This window comes from Watersipora subatra, chromosome 9, assembly GCF_963576615.1.
Source record: "Watersipora subatra chromosome 9, tzWatSuba1.1, whole genome shotgun sequence".
Lineage (NCBI taxonomy): Eukaryota > Metazoa > Bryozoa > Gymnolaemata > Cheilostomatida > Watersiporidae > Watersipora > Watersipora subatra.
In genome coordinates this window covers 9,505,780-9,528,916 of record NC_088716.1, presented here as the reverse complement: position 1 = coordinate 9,528,916, position 23,137 = coordinate 9,505,780, and the positions used below count along the sequence as shown (strand labels likewise).

The 23,137-nt window shown below is 34.8% G+C and overlaps 2 protein-coding genes across 2 annotated transcripts; both read right to left on the bottom strand.

Annotated features, from left to right (window-relative positions):
- Nucleotides 1-742: 742 nt before the first annotated feature.
- On the bottom strand, nucleotides 743-21,397 carry LOC137404764 (baculoviral IAP repeat-containing protein 7-B-like). The gene is made up of 11 exons (XM_068090995.1): nucleotides 21,281-21,397; nucleotides 18,788-18,923; nucleotides 18,029-18,316; nucleotides 17,591-17,683; nucleotides 17,111-17,354; nucleotides 16,864-17,000; nucleotides 16,481-16,600; nucleotides 16,198-16,272; nucleotides 1,861-1,945; nucleotides 1,655-1,760; nucleotides 743-1,266 (listed from the first exon to the last, which is right to left on the bottom strand). The coding sequence occupies exons 1-11, from the start codon at nucleotides 21,395-21,397 to the stop codon at nucleotides 1,138-1,140; spliced, it is 1,530 nt and encodes a 509-aa protein (XP_067947096.1). The 3' UTR covers nucleotides 743-1,137.
- LOC137404042 (death-associated inhibitor of apoptosis 2-like) lies at nucleotides 15,139-16,144 on the bottom strand. The gene is made up of 4 exons (XM_068090196.1): nucleotides 16,127-16,144; nucleotides 15,985-16,067; nucleotides 15,779-15,884; nucleotides 15,139-15,297 (listed from the first exon to the last, which is right to left on the bottom strand). Exons 1-4 carry the CDS (start codon nucleotides 16,142-16,144, stop codon nucleotides 15,169-15,171), a joined length of 336 nt encoding a protein of 111 aa, XP_067946297.1. The 3' UTR covers nucleotides 15,139-15,168.
- Nucleotides 21,398-23,137: the final 1,740 nt, after the last annotated feature.

Genomic DNA, 23,137 nt, shown 5'->3' with positions numbered 1-23,137 from the left:
ATATCTGAATTTGAACGATACTTTTAATACAAGGCCACCTCTATTTGAACGCCTCTATGAGAAAAGAGTTGAAAAATAGAGCGCCAGCTTACATTTCAAGGTCACCTTTATTTGAATGCCAGCCTCTATTTGAATGCCAGCCTCTATTTGAATGCCAGCCTCGATTTGAACGTCACCTTTGTTTGACTGCCACTATATGGGAATGGTTGAAAAATGGAGTGTCATGGCATTCAACTATAGGTTTTACAGTATTTTAGCAACCAGATCAATACACAAAACTGGTCAATAATGAAACCAATGTTAAAGGTAAACTATTGACTCATTGAAGCCCTAATAATAAATATATGACTTATGATAGAACAGTAAGGAAACCTCACCATGTTCTTTCTGCACTTTTTACATCTGAGAGCATCAACCAGGTCCTTACAACCCTGCTCAGAGGGATCATTAGGGTTCGTGATCAGCTCAACCACGTTAATCCTCCTATAAGAATATAAGGTTGTGTTATACGGAGGGAGACAATGTTAGTATTGAGTGTCATCTAATGGCAACCAATAAGAACAGTGAAATATGAGGTACCCACCTTCCTGGTTGAGTGGTTGAATCAGTGACACCAGTTGTAACTGATTGGTCATTCTTTCTACTTGCTACTTCTTTCTGGTATCCCTCTGTAAACAGTAAGAGTAAGTTCGTAAGCAAGTTGATTGGTAGAACAGTAAATGTACAATGACCTCTAAATACATTTAAAAAGTGATCTCAGAAAAAGGACTGCTTGACAAATTCAAGTCAATTTTAAGGAAAACTTTTATATACCTGATGTTTCTCATCACCTGAATTTGCAAGGTTCTTGGTTATCGTCAATGCACAAAAGTAACTGTTTTTCCAGATTAATTCTTTTTCAATTTTTGTTTATCAATAAATACTATCATCACCTACGAATATTAATAAACAAACCCAGAATCTAGATGTTGACTAGACGACATAAGCCATCTCACGACGTCAACGTGACCTTGCCACGAGATGGTTTCGGGCCAACTCGTGCTCATTGAAAGTCTAAAAGTGACGTTTTACTTAGAATCTTGAGAATTTTAGATTTTTTTTGGCATTTCTGCATAACCAGTTCAAACTATGTCAAATTTAGGCGAGAAAGGTCCTGCAGGCACCCTTCACAGAGCTTGCACATGTTGGGCATTTCGCAGGAAGATTTCCTTTGCTGCAGTCCTGACAGAGACAGTAACATCCACAAGGTAGGACAACGGCTCCAGACTGCAACAAACAGACATCTATTAGTCCAGACAAGACTAAAATTATATTAGCCTGAGGATATTACATGTACAGCTACCAACAGTCAAATCAATAAATCAAACTGGTCAATAATGAAATCAGCGTGAAATCTAAACTATCGACTCATTGAAGCCTTAATAATAAATAAAGTGGAGTCTGTATTATTGAAACTCGGAGGTACCAAGTCAAATAATTTTAATTATCCCAAGTTAATTTGAATTAGACAGACTGTTTACAATGGTAAGTGATATGATAGAGAGAGACAGAGATCTAAAAATGTTTGAATTAAACAGAAATTCAAATTATCCAAGTCCGAATTATTCAGATTTCGCTATATATGGCTAAAAATAGAACAGTAAGGAGAGATCACCATGTTTTTTCTGCACTTTTTACATCTGAAAGCATCAACCAGGTCTTTACAATCCTGCTCAGATAGATCATTAGGGTTAGTGATTAGCTCAATCACGTTTATCCTCCTATAAGAAGATAAGATTGTGTTATACAGGGGACGACAATGTTATTAGTCAGAGTTATTTAATGACAGCCAATAAGAATAGTTAATGATGAGCTACCCACCTTCCTGGTTGAGTGGTTGAATCAGTGACACCAGTTGTAACTGATTGGTCATCCTTTCTGCTTGCTACTTCCTTCTTATATTCCTCTGTAAGCAATAAGAGTAAATTCTATAGCAAGTTGATTGGTCGAACAGTAAATGTTCAATGACCTTTAATGACATCAAAATGACCTATAAAGACAAAAAATTTCTTCAAATAAACTTTACCCTTACCTAAAGGTATGGAGTTGTCCTCATGCAGCTCCTGTACTATCTCCACCAGCTTACCTGGTTTCTCAAATTCCACATCTACAACCACAATAGAGTGAGTTCCCCATCGAGTGGTGCATAACAAGTAAATATAAACTATCTCAACTGCACCTTATTATAACCATGTAGATGCCCTGCCAAAGTCAATTACTAACTAGAGTCTCTATGACTAAACATAGACTTTGACTTACACAGAGACACCAGCACACATCAGTTTTGTAGACAATATCAATGTCTATGCAACTTACTATCATTAACTTCATAAGCCTGTACTATGATCGCATCTGGATACTCAAGTGATAGACAGTATTTGTATCCATCAAGTTCCTCTATAAATACTGGCTCTTCACTTGTTTCCATGTCTTCTTCTGCAGCAGTACAAAAATAATTAACTAATATCCAGAGGTCTGTAAACACTGATGGAATTTACATCACAAATTAGACAGAGTAAATAAGATACATGACCTATTTTATTAAACATGACCTATTTTATTAAACAAAACCACTTAGTAGACAACATGTTTACTTCTGGCATTTTTTAGTAAATAAAACAGATATCTACAACCAAGAACTGAAATAAACTGGTAAACAACTCACCAAGAAAAGAAACATCTCCCTTGTTGTAAAGCAGAGTTTCTGCAGTAGCGATATTATCGGGAGTGGTCTTTTGCCGGGCGGCTTTGATGAAAGCCAATCCCTTTGTTTGTTGGACAAAAGTGCAGCCTGGGTACCACCTTTAAAACAAAAAAGCTGCTAAATACCGCAATATAATTATCTTTTATAAAGAGAACTTGTCAAAACTATAATAGCATTTTAAGCAGTTAATTCAGGTCTGTACACATACTTTACATGTTCAATCCAAGGATCGTCTCCCCTGCTCCACATTTCAAGAGCTCCATCACACCAAAACCACTTCACTTTGTCTCCGATGCCTTCATACAGAAAGCCAGCTTCACAAAGCTTGTCTGCAGCTATTGGGTTACCGCTAGGGTATCGTCGGTATGTTTCCATTCTCTTACTGGAGACACTCATAGGTGGATCCTTGGGTCTGATCCTGTTGATACTCAGGTCACCAAGAGTAGCTGGTTCTACATAATAGTTCATAAATGGTTAGGGCTTTTGTTGAAGTCATAGTGTGACTCACATATCAGCAAGAAGTAACTGTTACAGTATTGGTAAAATATATAGCTATATTACAGTTTTACACCACAAACTATTATAATGTAACAAATGATAAGAGGTGACATAGTAATGTGGACCTACACTAAACATTTATTGAACATTTAAATGAGTTCTTAGACTGTATGTAGTCAACAAATACTCACTTCAATCATCCCTGACAAAGCTACGCAGTTGACTTGTCATGAGGTCTTTAGGAAGTCCACAGTTACTAATGGGGATATTCTGACATGGCTTGTCTAAAGCATGATAGTCAACATGTTATGTTATGTCTGAGAACATAAGTTCGGAGACTGTACTGAAATCAATTAAAGTTACAAATTACATAAAGTAATTTTATTATGCATTTTGGGAGTTATGTTGTGTTCTAATAGTTGCTCTCAGCAATCTTATTCGTTAAATAATTTGGCCTTTTGACTTGCATCATATGATTTCGTAATGACTAGGTTTTTTTGACATACTTGTACTTGCACATTTTATATGCATTTGCTGCAATAAGCGAGCCAACCATGACAAATATGAAAGCGTAAATATCACTCATAAAACATGCAAGCGTATTAGCATTCACACCCTAATTCAGCAGAAATTTAACACCTACAGACTCTCCAGCGAATTTCCCTGATATTGCCTTAGTTGGCTCGAGTTGTTAACAGAGAGTAAAAGTATCGTGCATAGCTGAAACAAAACAGCAATAAAGATATTTTTACCATAACAAGATGAGCATGAAATTGAAAACAAGCTACTAAATTCTTCCCCACATGCCTCTACTTAGTTATTGGTTATAGTTTTAAATTTGTATAGTTACTCATTGAAGTTGATAAGTCAAAATTGAATGTCTGTATCGTGATTGGTTGAAGTTAAATATGTAGTTGTATTGTGAGTGATCATTGCTGTACAGCTACATATATTGACTAGTTTTCATCAATCAATAAAGATATCGTGCATAGCTGAAACAAAACAGCAATAAAGATATTTTACCATAACAAGATGAGCATGAAGTTGAAAACAAGCTACTAAATTCTTCCCCACATGCCTCTACTTAGTTATTGGTTATAGTTTTAAATACATATGTAACTCATTGAAGCTGATAGGTTGAATGTATGTATCGTGATTAGTTGGAGTTGTATATGTAGTTGTATTGTGAGTGATCATTGATGTACAGCTATATTGACTGTATTTATCATTACCTGTAAAAATTATATAAATACTGACACTAAGTATCAATGTTCGAAGTACAAATAAATACATAAAAAATAGTATAAAAAATGTAAATAAAATACATGATTAGCCTGCACTAAAACATGTACAGAAACAGAAAAATAAATTGTGTATTATGCAAAGTGTACAAGGCAAGGGGTTTGTTTTATAAAACACTTAAAACTGATTTCAGAAAAGGGACTGCTTGACTAACTCAAGTCAATCTTACGGAAAACTTTAGAAAACTTGATGTTTCTCATCACCTGAATATGCAAGGTTCTTGGTTATCGTCAATGCACAAAAGTAACTGTGTGTTGCAAAATTAATTCTTTTTCAACTTTTGTTTATCAATAAATACTATCATCAGCTACAAATATTAATAAACAAAAGGGTTGACTAGATGTTGACTACTGAAATAAGCCATCTCACAACGCCAACGTGACCTTCCCAAGAGATGGTTTTGCGCCAACTTGGGCTCATTGAAAGTCTAAAGGTGTTGTTTTAATTACAATTTTGAGGATTTTACATTTTTTTGGCATCTTTACATAACCAGTTCAAACTATGTTACAATTAGGCGACGAAGATCCTGCAGGCACCCTTCACAGAGCTTGCACATGTTGGGCATTTCGCAGGGAGATTTCCTTTGCTGCAGTCCTGACAGAAGCAGTAACATCCACAAGGAAGGACAACGGCTCCAGACTACAACAAACAAACATCTATTAGTCCAGAATAGATTAAAAGTATATTAACCAGAGGATAGTACATGTGCAAAACAGCAATAGAAGTGTTTTTACCATAACAAGATCAGCATGAAGTTGAAAACAGGCTACTAAACTATGTGTGAAGCTGTTCAAAATTGTACTAAAAACTAAAAAAAGTAGCATTTTGAAAAATTAATCTGCAACACTATTAGGAATTCTAAAAAACATTTGGGAATTTTACCACATAAAGGATTTCCCATTGTTTGCTAAAGTCTTTGCACTAGCGTTTGCACTGAAAGCAATCATTAAACAAAATACCTACATGTAAAACAAATGCAGTTCACTGGGGAATTCCAATAAGAGATTTTCCATGCTTTTCAAGGGGAATCTCTAATCAAAATCATATGGAGATTACAAGCTATCCATGGATCTCAACTGGAACTGGAACATTTCAGCATAAATCGATGTCTTCTTCAAATTAATATATCCTTTTATTTTGTTTTTTCAAGGTTAGAGTTTGTCACACCCGGTATTACTGTACAAAGGTACTTCCATGGTCAATTCCTTCAATACATTATCATAAGGTTGAGTAGAGACATCATCATGGTGTAATTAGTGTTTACTTTGCTATGTTAACATGTACGTCTTGTAGATTTACGTAGTGTGAAGAAATGCCGAAGCAACCTACTGTTAACTCCACCCGCCAGTATTGTTTGAGAGGAGATGATAGACAACATTGAATCTTGTATACAAAAATTATACTTTTCCGAGTACATCCGTTTTGTTTTCAAATTTATTGAATGAAAAAAAATAAAATTATTTACTCTGTTAGATTTTTAAAGATGTCATTTATGCAACTAACTTTCCTGTAAACATTGGATGCTTTAGTTTAGCTTACATATTATTACCATGCTGCTAGCATGTTCTGTTTTATGCAAATATATATATAGTTAGAGTGAATGATAGAAATATGAACCATAAATCTTTATAACTTAATCTTGAACAGGTTTAAAATCAACTTCAATTGGGTTTTTTATTTTTTACACATTTTATTTTCAATATTGACTTGCTCTTCACCTTTATTTATAAAACCAATAATGTTGCAAAAAATTAGGGCTTTATATAAAAAAGTTATATTTTATGCTGAGAGTAACATTCACAAAACTTTAGACCAAATGCCAAAATTTAACATGCCAAGTTAGTTGTAATAATAGGTCTATCTGTAGTCTGTGAACACAGACAAAGTTTAAAAAAATCTCATCTTGTTTAGCACTTCTTGAGGAAAAATGAGAAGTCTCACTTTCAAGATCTGTCGACAAGTGTGAGTGTGTGACTAAATGCTAATTGATTATGGTCCCTTCTTAATCAAACTCAATATGCTTTCCACATCCATTATCTTTCCACATTATAAAGCATCACGGAACGTCAATGATGAAATATGAATTGATATTCTTAGATAAATACTGAGTTGTTATGGTTACTAGTATGCTGGCTTTTGTCATGAGAGATGGTCACGTGTAATAGCTATGTGCAAAAATATTCTTAGATGCTGGAAGGTGGTCGAGCGGTGCGCATGATAGCATGCTTGTCTGAGAATCCAAATATCAGAGTGCATCTATATAATCTATAAACAGCGCAGTGTTTTTCCCAACACTATTAGCTCTCTTATTATAGTAACGACTTTAGCACATGAAGTTCTCTGTTAGCTTTGACACATGATAGAATTTTGTAGTGTAAAGCTTTGGAACATAGAAAGGTGATCGAGAGGTGTAGATAGTGGCATGCTTGTCTGGGAATTCGAATATTAGAGTGCATCCATTTGCAGTGGAGTGTTTTTTCAACACTCTTGACACTCTCATTATAGTAGAGATTTGATTGCATGAAGTTCTCTGTTAGTTTTGACACATACATGATAGAATTTTGTAGTGTAAAGCTTTGGAACATGCAAATATACAAGGGGCGCCCATAAAGAGAAAATGCATGAAACTTTAAATGATATACACATAATGGTGCAATTATTATTCCAATTTCTGCCTAATCGATTCATACATATATAACAATGGTGCAATCAATTTTTCAATATATTCAATGGTGCGCATGATAACATGCTTGTCTGAGAATCCAAATATCAGAGTGCATCTATATAATCTATATACAGCGCAGTGTTTTTCACAACACTATTAGTTCTTTTATTATAGTAAAGATTTGAGTGCTTGAAGTTCTCTGTTAGTTTTGAGACTTAATAGAATTTTGTTATGTAAAATTTGAGAATGTGGACATATACAAGGGCCTCAAATGTAAAAAGAAAATGCTTAAAGTTTCAAATGCTATATACACAATGATGCAATCGTTATTCCAATTTCTGCCTAATTGATTCATATACATATAACAATGGTGCAATAAATATTCCATTTCACTTCATTGATTCATAACCCAGATAACAATGGTGCAATCAATGCTTACACCAATTGCACCATCAATGTGTACATCAATAGCACAATTGATACATGAATGGGCCATATTGTTAAAACAATGCTTTCAATAATAACAATATTTCGTCTGTGTTGTTTTGTTTCAGCTATTTTATGATATAACTTGTGAGTTATGTTGTTTTAATAGTTGCTATCAGCAACTTTATGATTTCCGAGTGACTAGATTTTTTGGCACGCTTGTAATACCATTTATATGCATTTGCAGCTATATGTTAGCCAACTATGACAACGCTAAAGGCATGAACATTAATCACTCATAACACACAAGCATATTAGCATTCACACCCTAATTCAGCAGAGGTTCAACTCCTACAGGTTCGCCGCAAATTTCAAAGACATGGCTTTGATAGACTTCAGTTTTCATCAGTTTGTAAAAAATGCCATGCATAGCTGAAACAAAGCGGCAATAAATATGTCTTTTACCATAACAAGGTGAGCATGAAGTTGAAAACAAGCTACTAAATTCTTCCCACATGCCTCTACTCAGTTATTGGTTATAGTTTAAAATACATAGGTAGCTTATTGAAGTTGATAGGTCAAATGTCTATATCGTGATTGGTTGAAGTTTTATATGATGGTATATTGTGAGTCATCATTGCTGTACAGCTATATTGACTGTATTTATCATTAACTATAAAAAAACTATATAAAAACTGGCACTAAATATCAAGGTTCGAAATAGAAATAAATGCATTAAATAAAAAAATATAAGTGAAATATGAGATTATCCTGAAGTAAAACTTGTAACGAAATAAAAAATAAACTATATATATGGCAGAGTATAAGTTAACGGGTTCATTTCATAAAACACTTGACAACTGATCTCAGCAAAGGGAATGCTTGAAAAATTCAAGTCAATCGTAAGGAAAATTCTAGTATACCTGATGTTTCTCATCACAAGAATATGGAAGGTTCTAGGTTATCGTCAATGCACAACAGTTGCTGTTATTCAGATTAATTCTTTTTCATTTTTTGTTTATCAATAAATACTATCATCACCTACAGATATTAATAAACAAACCCAGAATCTATATGTTGACTAGACAAAATAAGCCATCTCACGACGTCAACGTGACCTTGCTAAAAGATGAGTTCGCGTCAACTCTGTCTCATTGAAAATCTAAAAGTGACATTTTACTTAGAATCTTGAGAATTTTAGGATTTCTTTGGCATCTCTACATAACCAAATCAAACTATGTCACAATTAGGCGAGGAAGGTCCTGCAGGCACCTTTCACAGTGCTAGCACATGCTGGGCATTTTGCAGGGAGATTTCCTTTGCTGCAGTCTTGACAGAGGCAGTAACATCCTCAAGGAAGGACAACGGCTTCAGACTACAACAAACAAACATCCATTAAACCAGAATAGATTAAAAGTATATTAGCCAGGGCGAGTACAGGTGTAATGAGCAACATTCAAATCAACAAATCAAACTGATCAATAATGAAATTGATGTGAAATGTAAACTGCCATAACATCTGAATTTGAACGATACCTTTAATACAAGGCCACCTCTATTTGAACGCCTCTATGAGAAAAGAGTTGAAAAATAGAGCGCCAGCTTACATTTCAAGGTCACCTTTATTTGAATGCCAGCCTCTATTTGAATGCCAGCCTTGATTTGAACGTCACCTTTGTTTGACTGCCACTATATGGGAATAGTTGAAAAATGGAGTGTCATGGCATTCAACTATAGGTTTTACAGTATTTTAGCAACCAGATCAATACACGAAACTGGTCAATAATGAAATCAATGTTAAAGGTAAATTATTGACTCATTGAAGCCCTAATAATAAATATATGGCTTATGATAGAACAGTAAGGAAACCTCACCATGTTCTTTCTGCACTTTTTACATCTGAGAGCATCCACCAGGTCCTTACAATCCTGCTCAGAGGGATCATTAGGGTTCGTGATCAGCTCAACCACGTTAATCCTCCTATAAGAATATAAGGTTGTGTTATACGGAGGGAGACAATGTTAGTATTGAGTGTCATCTAATGGCAACCAATAAGAACAGTGAAATATGAGGTACCCACCTTCCTGGTTGAGTGGTTGAATCAGTGACACCAGTTGTCACTGATTGGTCATTCTTTCTACTTGCTACTTCTTTTTGGTATTCCTCTGTAAACAGTAAGAGTAAGTTCGTAAGCAAGTTGATTGGTAGAACAGTAAATGTACAATGACCTCTAATAACATCGAAATGACATATGAATACACAAAATGTATTTAAACGAACTCTCTACACTTACCTAAAGGTATGAAGTTGCCCTCATACAGCTCCTGTACTATCTCTACCAGCTTACTTAGCTCCTCAAATTCAACATCTACAACCACAATAGAGTTCCTCATTGTGTGGTACATAAACAAGTAAATACAAACTATCTCAACTGTGCCTTATTATAGTCTAAAAGATTTCGCTTCAAGGTCAATTACTAACTATAGTCTCAATGGCTAAAACAATATGTCACTTAAACAAAGCTATCAGCATACACAAGTCTTATTATCATTGCAAAGTATATATCTGGTTTGTGTATACCCTACAGGATGAAAACATTTGATGGTTATAAAAATCCGCGATTTTGCGAACAGTCAATTCTGCGATTATTAAATTCCGCGAATAATTAGTTCTATTTTTAATCACAAGGGAGAATAACTACTGCTTCAAATTAAAAACTAGCCACTAGGCATAAATACTAAACGTAGTTGAGTTCCAAAACCTTTTTAAAATCATTGCTATAATAATTGCTCTGAAATCATTGCCAATGCGTCACATTTCTTTACAAAATTATTCAAAGTTGTCACAAGATATGCAGAATGGCGTCATCGCAAAAGTAGCCGCAAAGCAGAAGTACTAAACGTAGCCAAGTTCCAGAATTTCATTGAAATCATTGCCGGGGCTTCGAGATTTATTGCCATTGCATCAAACTTCTTTACAAAATTATTCAAGGTTTTCACAAGTTATTCGGCATGGCTTTGTCATTACAAAAATCTCTCCTAGTCTTTTGACATTGAAATCAACTCCATCAATCTCTAATACCGTAGTTGATGATGATCGTGATTCTGATCTGGACATTATGGTATGTATTTGATTTGCAGTGCAGATACGTTTTTCCATAATTAACTGCATTAGTTAATTCTTTTGTTTAAAAACTGATTAACTGCTTCAGCTATTGTTTTTGTACTTCCGTAACACTTATCAACATTTTTTGTGTGTGTTTACTGCAGATTGAGAATGAAATATGACCTATTCCGATTACGAAAACTAGAGACAAGTAATAATATTCATCAAGGCAGGAATATTGGCAGAGAAGCAACCAGTTAGCCTAGACCCCTTCATCAACAACAACTCCTTGATATCGCTGCAGCAAACATGATTATATTATATATTTCATGTATATATATTATAATTTAATACAAACTTGAGTGTATAAATTAAATATTTCAAATACAAATAGTATTTTACAAACGATGAGTGGAGTAAATATAAACAGTTTAGTCCATATGGCGGTTGTCTAGCAATAAAATTAAACTAGTACTCTTGATAAGTGAATACTAGCGTATAATGGTGCTCTCTGACTAGTTATTTAATAATATATATATAATATATATATATATATATATATATATATATAATATATAGTAATAGCAGCTCTATATCGCTGTCACTGTTTTGGGTAGATGTTAAAGGCGATTATCTCGCTACTACATGGCTAGTAAGGAAGTTATCATCAGAAATTTCCTCGTGGCTTACTATTGCAAAGTTCTGCCGGTTGTCCAAAACTTTGTGCTCGTAAAGGCGTCTTTGTTCGTTTTTAAAACAAATATATTCTTCTCGTTAGCAGCTGCGGTCACTTCTACCTCAATTTCAAGACTTCCCTGAATGGTTGATGATCTTCTAAGAATGACATCTATTACCCTTGCAATCACTGTGCCTTCATTATGATGAAAAATCTCTCTCTCACACTAAAACAGATAACGAAGCGGTAGAGATGAAAAAATTAAATATTGCGTTTTACCGAAAAACTAAAGTAAAATTCAACTAATTTAGTAAGTGGTTTTGAAAAAAACTCTTTACTTACCACAAGTTGTTGGTTCATCAAAGGCCTCCAAATCAATGAATATTCGTGAAAACCTCTGATCGCAGCAAAAAAATTATAGCTTAGCACTATCGACTCGCAGTTGTAAGCTAAATAGAAACCGGAACACACAATGTGCGCATGCGTAGGGTTAACTCTATTGCTATCCGCAAAAGAGTCAACTCTTCATAGAGAGTGACAGTGTTCAGCCGCGAATAAATTAATCCGCGAATATGTATGAAATGGAAGTTTTCGCGAAATTTAACTCGGCGAATAAATTCATTCTGTAGGATATCTGCTTTGCATATGTATGCTTTGTTTACCGAGAATTCAACCACTTTTCATAGCATTTAAATTATTTTGTAAAGTATGCTAAAGCACAGGGATGGAAGCACCAAGTGTGGAACCTACCTCTATGTATACAATGCTGCAGAGAAGTTGAAGACAGCAGATAGTTGATGTTTATACTCCCGCAGTTATGGCAAACTGAGGCACCCTCAGTTCATCTCAGCTATATTAAGCGAAGATTTGACTACGTCTTTTAGCAATTCTAAAATAATAATTTCATTGCTACCCTAAAAGCTGGATTCAATCATTTTTATTTATACTATAGTCAAATTTGATTTAAAATTATGAACTGTATAGTTGTACTTGCCTTAGCCTTAGCTCAAACTCAACCACCAATAATTTTTTGTATTAAAGTTTTGTAAAAATCGAGAAAAATGTTCTCGCCTTTGATTAATCTATATTTTCTTGATTATGCAAATTTTAGTGATCAATCCCTAACTTTCTAACCTCATAATATAAATTTTTTTTCTGTTCATTATGACAAAACCTGCACAGAAACAGTTGCAGCAAATTTAATTGTTGCTCTGTTTAATAGGAACAGTATGAATACTTGTACCAAGTACTCAAAGAACGTTGCAGTAAATTCAGAGACTATGTTAATTTTGGATAATCCAAACATCTCTAAAGAATGGATATGTGAAGTGAAATGAGGCTGTTTTGTTTGATTGTCTAAGGCGCGTGAAAAAGCTTGAAATCTAAAATTGTTATCATTTAACGTTTTTCACCTAAACCATCATGGTTCTATTGCAGTTATACTTGCTTTACACGCAGATACCTTAAAGGTTGACTTGCTTTACACGCAGATACCTTAAAGGTTGACTTGCTTTACACGCAGATACCTTAAAGGTTGACTTGCTTTACACGCAGATACCTTAAAGGTTGACTTGCTTTACACGCAGATACCTTAAAGGTTGACTTGCTTTACACGCAGATACCTTAAAGGTTGACTTGCTTTACACGCAGATACCTTAAAGGTTGACTTGCTTTACACGCAGATACCTTAAAGGTTGACTTGCTTTACACGCAGATACCTTAAAGGTTGACTTGCAACAAAATTCACATTACAGTTATTTGGTATCAAAAGATTCACCATGTCTTACTCTGTTGTGTTGTAGGTGCCAAATATGTGGAAATGTGATAACAAAAGCTCTTAAAAGCTCAAAAACGAACAGTTAATCGCAGCCACACAAGACGGTCTGAGAATAACAATTACAAAACTTTAGATCAAATGCTAAAATTTAACATACCGAATTAGTTGTAATCATAGGCCTTACTGTAGTCTGTTAACACAGACAAGGTCTAACTACATCTCCTCTTGTGTAGCGCTCAATATGCTTTCAAGATCTGTCGACAAGTGTGAGTGTGTGACTAAATGCTAATTGATTATGGTCCCTTCTTAATCAAACTCAATATGCTTTCCACATCCATTATCTTTTCACATTATAAAGCATCACGGAACATCAATGATGAAATATGAATTGATATTCTTAGATAAATACTGAGTTGTTATGGTTACTAGTATGCTGGCTTTTGTCATGAGAGATGGTCCCGTGTAATAGCTATGTGCAAAAATATTATTAGATGCTGGAAGGTGGTCGAGCGGTGCGCATGATAGCATGCTTGACTGGGAATCCAAATATCAGAGTGCATATATATAATCTATATACATGCAGCGCAGTGTTTTTCACAACACTATTAGCACTCTTATTATAGTAAAGATTTTAGCACATGAAGTTCTCTGTTAGCTTTGAGACATGATAGAATTTTGTAGTGTAAAGCTTTGGAACATAGAAAGGTGATCGAGTGGTGTAGATAGTGGCATGCTTGTCTGGGAATTCGAATATTAGAGTGCATCCATTTGCAGTGGAGTGTTTTTTCAACACTCTTGACACTCTCATTATAGTAGAGATTTGATTGCATGAAGTTCTCTGTTAGTTTGGACACATACATGATAGAATTTTGTAGTGTAAAGCTTTGGAACATGCAAATATACAAGGGGCGCCCATAAAGAGAAAATGCATTAAACTTTAAATGATATACACATAATGGTGCAATTATTATTCCAATTTCTGCCTAATCAATTCATACATACATATAACAATGGTGCAATCAATTTTTCAATATATTCAATGGTGCGCATGATAGCATGCTTGTCTGAGAATCCAAATATCAGAGTGCATCTATTTAATCTATATACAGCGCAGTGTTTTTCCCAACACTATTAGCACTCGTATTATAGTAAAGATTTGAGTGCATAAAGTTCTCTGTTGGCTTTGAGACATGACATAACCTTAACAAGATGAGCATGAAGTTGAAAACAAGCTACTAAATTCTTCCCACATGCCTGTCAATTATTAATTATAGTTTTAAATACATAGGTAACTCATTGAAGTTGATAAGTCGAATGTCTGTATCGTGATTGGTTGAAGTTGTATATGTAGTTATATTGTGAGACATCATTGCTGTACAGCTATATTGACTGCACTTATAATTAACTATAAAAAAAACTATATAAAAACTGGCACTGCTTATCAAGGTTCAAAATACAAATAAATGCATTAAATAAAAATATATAAGTGAAATATAAGATTATCCTGCAGTAAAACTTGCAACAAAATAAAAAAATAAACTATATATATTGCAGAGTAAAAGGCAACGGGTTCATTTCATAAAACACTTGAAAACTGATCTCAGCATAAGGACTGCTTGAAAAGTTAAGTCAATCTTAAGGAAAACTTTAGTATCCCTGATGTTTCTCATCACCAGAATATGCAAGGTTCTAGGTTATCGTCAATACACAACAGTTGCTGTTTTTCTCAGATTAATTCTTTTTCATGTTTATCAATAAATACTATCATCACCTACAGATATTAATAAACAAACCCAGAATCTAGATGTTGACTAGACGAGATAAGCATTCTCACGACGTCAACGTGACCTTGCTAAAAGATGATTTCGCGCCAACTAAGGCTCATTGAAAATCTAACAGTGACATTTTACTTAGAATCTTGAGAATTTAAAGATTTCTTTGGCATCTCTACATAACCAGTTCAAACTATGTCATAATTAGGCAAGGAATGTCCTGCAGGCACCTTTAACAGTGCTTGCACATGCTGGGCATTTTGCAGGGAGATTTCCTTTGCTGCAGTCCTGACAGAGGCAGTAACATCTACAAGGAAGAACAACGGCTCCAGACTACAACAAACAAACATCCATTAGGCCAGAATAGACTAAAAGCATATTAGCCAGAGGCGAGTACATGTACAATGACCAACAATCACATCAATAAATCAAACTGGCCAATAATAAAATCCATGTGAAATGTAAACTGCCATAATATCTGTATTTGAACGTCACCTTTAATTTAAGGCCGCCCCTATTTGAACGCCTCTAGGAGAGAAGGGTTGAGAAATAGAGTGCCACCCTTCATCTCAAGGCCACCTTTATTTGAATGCCAACCTCTATTTGAACGCCACTTCTGTTTGACTGCCACTATAGGGAAGGTTGAAAAATGGAGTGTCACGACATTTAATTTGAGGTTTTTGCGGCATTTTAGCAATCAGATCAATACACAAAACTGGTCAATAATGAAATCAATGTTAAAAGTAAACTATTGACTCATTGAAGCCCTAATAATAAATATATAGCTAATGATAGAATAGTAAGGAAAGCTCACCATGTTCTTTCTGCACTTTTTACATCTGAGAGCATCAACCAGGTCCTTACAATCCTGCTCAGAGGGATCATTAGGGTTCGTGATCAGCTCAACCACGTTTATCCTCCTATAAGAATATATGGTTGTGTTATGCGGAGGGAGACAATGTTAGTATTGAGTGTCATCTAATGGCAACCAATAAGAACAGTTAAATATGAGGTACCCACCTTCCTGGTTGAGTGGTTGAATCAGTGACACCAGTTGTCACTGATTGGTCATTCTTTCTACTTGCTACTTCTTTTTGGTATTCCTCTGTAAACAGTAAGAGTAAGTTCGTAAGCAAGTTGATTGGTAGAACAGTAAATGTACAATGACCTCTAATGACATCGAAATGACCTATGAAGACACAAAATGTCTTCAAATGAACTCTTTACACTTACCTAAAGGTATGGAGTTGCCCTCATACAGCTCTTGTACTATTTCCACCAGCTTACTTGGCTTCTCAAATTCAACATCTACAACCACAATAGAGTGAGTTCCTAATTGTGTGGTACATAGCGAGTAAATACAAACTATTTTAACTGTGCCTTATTATAGTCTAAAAGATTTCGCTTCAAAGTCAATTACTAATTATAGTCTCAATAGCTAAAACAATATGTGACTTAAACAAAGCTACTAGCATACACAAGTCTTCTAGACAATATCAAAGTCTATGTAACTTACCATCATTAACTTCATAAGCCTTGACAATGATTTCAGCTGGATACTCAAGTAATCGACAGTATTTGTATCCATCAAGTTCCTCTATAGACACTGGCTCTTCACTTGTTTCCATGTCTTCCTCTGCAGCAGTACAAAAATAATTAACTAATATCCAGAGGTCTGTAAACACTGATGGAATTTACATCACAAATTAGACAGAGTAAATAACATAAATGACCTATTTTGTTAAAAAGACCATTTACTAAACAACATATTTACTTCTGGACTTGTTTAGTAAATAAAACTAATATCTAGTTGAGAATGACATAATAAATACACTGCCATCAGAAGTGGAAAAGGTTGGTCAAGAACCAAGAGCTGAAATAAACTGATAAGCAACTTACCAAGAAAAGAAACATCTCCCTTGTTGTAAAGCAGGGTTTCTGCAGTAGCGATGTTATCGGGAGTCATCTGTTGCCGCACAGTTTTGATGAAGGCCAATCCCTTTGTTTGTTGAACAAAAGTGCAGCCTGGGTACCACCTTAAAAAACAAAAATGCAGTTGAATACCGCAATAAAATTAACTTTGTAAAGAGAAATTGACAAAATTATAATAGCATTCTAAGCAGTTAATTCAGGTTTGTACACATACTTTGCATGTTCTGCCCATGGATCGTCTCCCCTGCTCCACATCTCAAGCGCTCCATCACACCAAAAACACTTCACTTTGTCTCCTATTCCTTCATACAGAAAGCCAGCTTCACAAAGCTTGTCTGCAGCTATTGGGTTACCGCTAGGGTACCGTCGGTATGTATCCATTCTCTTACTGTAGACACTCATAGGTGGATCCTTGGGTCTGATTGTGTTGATATTCAGGTCACCAAGAGTAGCTGGTTCTACATAATAGTTCATAAATGGCTAAGGCTGCTGTTGAAGTCAAAGTGTGACTCATATATCAGCAAGAAGTAACTGTTACAGTATTGGTAAAATAAATAACTGTATCACAATATTACACCCCAAACTACTGTGATGTAACAAATTATAAAAGTTGACATAGTAATGTGGACCTATACTAAACATTTATTATACATTTAATGAGTTATTATACTGTATGTGGTCAACAGATACTCACTTCGATCATCTCTGACAAAGCTACTCAGTTGACTTGTCATGAGGTCTTTAGGAAGTCCACAGTTACTTATAGGGATATTCTGACATGGCTTGTCTACAACATGATAATCAACATGTTATATTATGCCTTAGAGTGTTGGTTGGTAGACTGAAATCATTTGGCAATAAAAATAGAGTGATAAATACTTGTGCTAAAAACACTTAATAAATATAGTAGCTACAGTAGGTATGTTTAGAAGTAACGTTAGACAAACTAACCAGACAAAATGTTTCGATATCAATCTCAGAAATCTGGGAAAATTTACGTTCTTATTCATTGTAGCAACAAGAAATTCTCAGCATCTTGTAACAGAAATAAATGTGACTAACTGGGGTCATTATATTAAATTATCCAAAGTTTCTAATAGTAGAAATACAATATTCACCACATGCAACTCACTTTGAACCATCTTGCAGTAGTTGAAGAAGTTTTTATGCTGATACTTGGGCACATCTCCCCTCTCCCAGTTCCTGACGATTCCACCACAGAAAGCGCACTGCACTCTGTCTGCTACACCAGTGTAGTAAAACCCCTCCTTAGCACAGTCATGAGCTTTGACTATCGTTTCTATAGGCCAGTGAGCAGCAAAGGTTCGTTGCCTTTCCCTCTCTGAGACCATGAAAGACGCTTTCTCTTCCTGACTGAGTTTTAGGAAGGCATAGAGGAACTCCTTGTCTGACATGCGATCTACCATAGAAGACAAGAAAAATGATTTCCCCCTCGACCTTGCAAATTTGCACAATACAAATACTTTTGCTGTAAGCACTGTAGTCAACGGCTAAAAAAAATGTAATGAACCAATTCACAATTATACCAATGATATACAGTTACCACAGGGGGGCTGTATATAATTGGTTATACTGAATAGCATAGCACTAAGGTAGCTAACTCACCTAGCACATATTTAGCAAACAAGGCTATAGTATAATTGTGTCTGATTTAGATAAGCTGAACTTTTTCAAACCAATAATTATGTTGAACAAATTCCCTGCCTTGACGAGTACATTTGATTGCTCACTTGTCATACATACTCTGAAAATAATACCTTTTAATATAAATATATTTCATTATTATTATGAAAAGACAATCTATGCTGCTAAACACTTAGACTTTAGATGTCTAAAAGGTTTTGAAAACAAATTGGTGGTGCACACTCACCAAATTGCTCCTTCCTTTCTTTTAGAATGCCAGGTGGTGGCCCAAATCTTCCAGGTATCCAGTCATATCCTGGCACATACTCAGCGGCTTGCCTGCGCCGGTCTACATCCAATGCGTCAAAATTTCTTTCAGGCATCTAAATAATTATTCATGACAAATGTAACAATGAAAAATAATTAGTTTTAGTAAACTTTAGCAACCATAATCTCGGAATGCTGACTTTTGGAATTAAAGATGAATAAAACGAATACTATTTACATACTCAAAAAAGTAATAAGATAATGCAGAGATATAGAATATAGAGATGCATACCTTATTACCACCTTATGTCCACTGAAAATACAAATTAGCAGTAATGTATGGGATACTGTCGGTAGCAGCTATTGGTAGCTTACTTATAGTAATAACAGCTTTGGTCGAAAACAGTTAATAATTGGCTAAGTTCTATACATCTCTTTATATAGAGGGAGGGCGCGTCACTCCTGCCTCACTCACGCGGATAGGAAAAAGCCATCACGAGCGGAAAAAAACCATGCGCCATCCATCTGGAATTTTCCAGAAGAACTAGCCGGCTATTTGTTTACGCACGCAAACGCTTATAGCACATGTGTCAATCACATGGCCTGCGAGCCACAAGTGTCCCGCCAGTTCATTTTATGGGGCTCGCGAGAGCTCAACTCATTCGCACCAGACGGAGTTAACTCCCGTAGTAATAACGTTGCTAGGCACCCAACGCGAGTTATCTTGTCTCTGAAATTTATCTACTCCTTGTATCGTTATTTTTAAATTGCATAGGAATATTTTTGATTGGTTAGAACGAAAATATTCTGGCTAATCAAATATGCCTCAGGGATGTCTGTGGCATAAGTTATAACTAAAATACTACACCCGTCGCGATATCTAGCTAAACCGGAAATCAACGCGATCATTTTAAATTTTATCGTTTGCGATCAATTTTTTTCAACTCCAGAAGTAAATATGCAGATTCAGAAGGGGTAAGACAGTGAAAGACGGCATAAATTAATGCGAAACATTATTTTTAATGTTTCAAAGTTTATATTAACTTTTACTTTTGTCAATTTGAATCGTTACGCTCGAATGAAAATGTACTTTTTAGGCTGTCAGTCGTGGTCAGACTAAAGCTATCATTCAATCTCGATTAGCCTGTCTTGACAAGCTGTTGTTTTTGCGTAGTTGTCCCCCCGTCGAGCGGCGAACAACAACAGCTTGTCACAAGACGTACTGCACCTGATGCATCAGCTGCATTTATAAGGAGTTGTTCTCTTCCGTCTACGCGGCTTGGCCGCGATGTTATGTCGGTCGCTCCATTGGTAATCATAACGGATTTTACGCAAAAATTTATGTAGAAAAAAAAAAGATTACAACGTTTAACCAAAGACCAGTTTTTGTGATAAACTTTAGTAGAATTTAAGAATAAAATAAACTTAAAATAAAATCCATTAGAACAAATAAAACTGACTGATACAAAAATAGAAATAAAACTGACTGAGCGCACAAATAACGACATGTTTAGTCGCTGTTGTTACCTAAGTTCTCAAGTTCTACTAAAGATTACCGCAGAGACTAGTCGCTGGTTAAACGCTATAATCTTATTTTTTCTACAAAAATTTTTGCACAAAATTCGTTACGATTACCAATGGAGCGACCGACATAACATCGCAACCAAGCCGCATAGACGGAAGAGAATAACTCCTTATAAGTGCAGCTGATGCATCAGGCGCAGTACGTCTTTATGACAAGCTGTTGTTGCTCGCCGCTCGACGGGGGGGGGGACAACTACGCAAAAACAACAGCTTGTCAAGACAGGCTAAATCTCGATAGGATCATATTGATTCTTAGAGCTGCCTATGAAGTCTGAAAAGTCAAGAACACAGTTACTGAACATATTTTCATTATTTGAAACATGTTTATGATAGTTTATTTGAGTTATATTGGCAAGTAGATTTGCTATGCTTTGGTTAGAAAAATAATTCTCGCGAGGAAAAGTTCAAAATTAGAGTTTCATGATATTCAGGTTCACGACAAACTGTGTATGTATAAATAATATTCATAACTTTGTATTGTATGTAATAAATAAGTAATTTAGTCAAACTCTGTATATTTAGCCATTTTATGGTGCAAGTCTACCTTTGTTTCAGCAAATAGAAAATAGTTTTTTGTTTTTAGCTGCTTACATATTGATTTTGTGTTGCTGCTGTTGCAATTATTTAGTGTTTGCATGTTTAATGTGTGTATGCAAACAAATTTATGTTCTTAGCAGCTCACAATTTTTGATTTTACTGAAAGTATGACCATGTTAATAGGTATTGTGTAATTTTTCTGATTCTTTTCTGGAAAAAGTGTTCTGCATGTTTTGCTGTGCAACTGTTTTGTTTGCAACTTTAAGTAATAAAGTCAAAATTATTTGATATCAAAAATTAGTTAAATTTATTTTACATTATTCGATTACATTTCGCTACAATTATAAGTTACATCTGGCCCTTTGAGGTCAGCCATTACCCTGATGTGGCCCTCGGTAAAAATGGGTTTGACACCCCTGGGTGCAAATGAGTTGCAAATGGGCGCAATGAGTTTGGGGCCACAGGGCATTTTTGCGTTAACATCTGACATGAAAATTTGGTTTATGGTAGCTTAATATTTTGTGCATATTTATAACTTAGTCATTATTAATCTCCTCTCCTACCGCTATTTTATTTGATAAGCTATGAGTAATTAGCCAGTAAAAGATGAGTAGTAATACAAAAGTACAGCTTTCTCTGTGTATACACTGCTATAGAGAAGTTGAAGACAGCAGATGGTTGATGTTTACACTCCTACAGTAATGGCAAAACTGAGACGCCCTCAGTTAATCTCCGCTATCGTAAGTGAAGATTTGACTGCTTCTAGCGATTCTAAAATAATAATTTCATTGCTCCACTAAAAGCTGGCTTCCATCATTTTTGTTTATACTATAGTTACATTTGATTTAAAATTATGAACTGTATAGTTGTGCTTGCCTTAGCTCAAACTCAACCACCAAAATTTTTTTGTATTTAAGAGTTTTTGTAAATATCAAGATAAAGTTTTTCGTTTCTGATAACTTTATATTTTCGTGTCGTATTTGGTTATGTAAATTTTATTGTTCAATACCTAATCCCTAACTTCCTAACCTCATAATATAATTTTTTTTCCTTATTATGATAGAATCTGCACGGAAACAGCTGTAGCAAATTAATTGTCACTTGCTTTGCTTACTAGGGACAGTATGAATACTTGTACCAAGTACTCAAAGACCATTGCAGTGAATTTGGAGACTATGCTAATTTTGGATAACCCAAACAGCTCTAAAAAATAGAAGGGTGAAGTGACATGTGGTTGTTTTGTTTGATTTTATAATGCACGTGACAGAGCTTGAAATTTAATGACTGTTATCATTTAATGTTTTTCACCTAAACCATCATGGTTTTATTGCAGTTATGATTGCGTTACACGCAGGTACATTAAATATGATTCTATTGTGTTCAATGAAAATTTTTTATTCTTTCTAATTGCTTAAAAATAATAAGTAGTTTGTGGAAAAAATAATGAGAATAGAATCTTTTTAAATGCCAGAATTTGCAGAAATTCCAATATTTTATCCGTTTGGCATACTAAACTGTGTCCATGCATGCTGAATATGATACTGCTGTATTAATGGTGCAGGTGAATGGTGAATTAATGGTGACCGTGCATGCTAAATTAATGGTGCAAAGTTAAATTACATTGTAAGTGTAGGTGATTCCTTGTTAAAACATGTTTATTGTTATTTATTATTCATTATTGTTTATTGTTAAAACCTCTTTATAAAGAAAAACAGGTAGCAAACAGGAAGACAAAGAAAGTGCGTTCATATGTAAATAACATGAACCATTCTTAAACCACAATAAACAAATGACAATGAGATGAATAGTTTGTCAACGCTGAAAGTTAGTAAAAACTACAAAAATTAAAATATAGCAATAATTTTTAAGAATTACCCTAAGAATTTACACTAAGAATTCTCAGAGTTATTTATCAATTCTGATAGTGATTCCTTTTTGTAAATGAAATCAATAACTGGTAGGTTGAGTCTCGTAGTTCATCTGGTACCAAAACTACTAACAGATGAAGGACCTTTATGTTATTACTCACCATTGCAAAACTTGTGAAAACAATATTTAGATCTAGAGTACAAATTAATATTAAAAATGATCTCGCTAGAGTGAGATCATGGTACATTCACGTTAGCATTCCAAAACCAACCGCTGCTGGGTCAAGTTACAATGTTTCCAATTTTTAAAGTAACACAACGTGAGATCTAACTCGCACAGC

What these genes read in the sequence shown, in the direction of transcription:
- LOC137404042 (XM_068090196.1), bottom strand. An exon ending in TCAACCACTCAACCAGGAAG is followed by an intron (nt 15,885 to 15,984) that starts GTGGGTACCTCA and finishes ATATTCTTATAG; the next exon opens with GAGGATAAACGTGGTTGAGC. An exon ending in AAAAGTGCAGAAAGAACATG is followed by an intron (nt 15,298 to 15,778) that starts GTGAGCTTTCCT and finishes TGTTTGTTGTAG; the next exon opens with TCTGGAGCCGTTGTTCTTCC.
- LOC137404764 (XM_068090995.1), bottom strand. Translation starts at nt 21,397, where the DNA reads ATGCCCTGTGGCCCCAAACTCATTGCGCCCATTTGCAACTCATTTGCA. An exon ending in AGAAAGGAAGGAGCAATTTG is followed by an intron (nt 18,317 to 18,787) that starts GTGAGTGTGCAC and finishes CTTCTATGGTAG; the next exon opens with ATCGCATGTCAGACAAGGAG. An exon ending in GGGCAACTCCATACCTTTAG is followed by an intron (nt 1,946 to 16,197) that starts GTAAGTGTAAAG and finishes TATTGCTTACAG; the next exon opens with AGGAATATAAGAAGGAAGTA.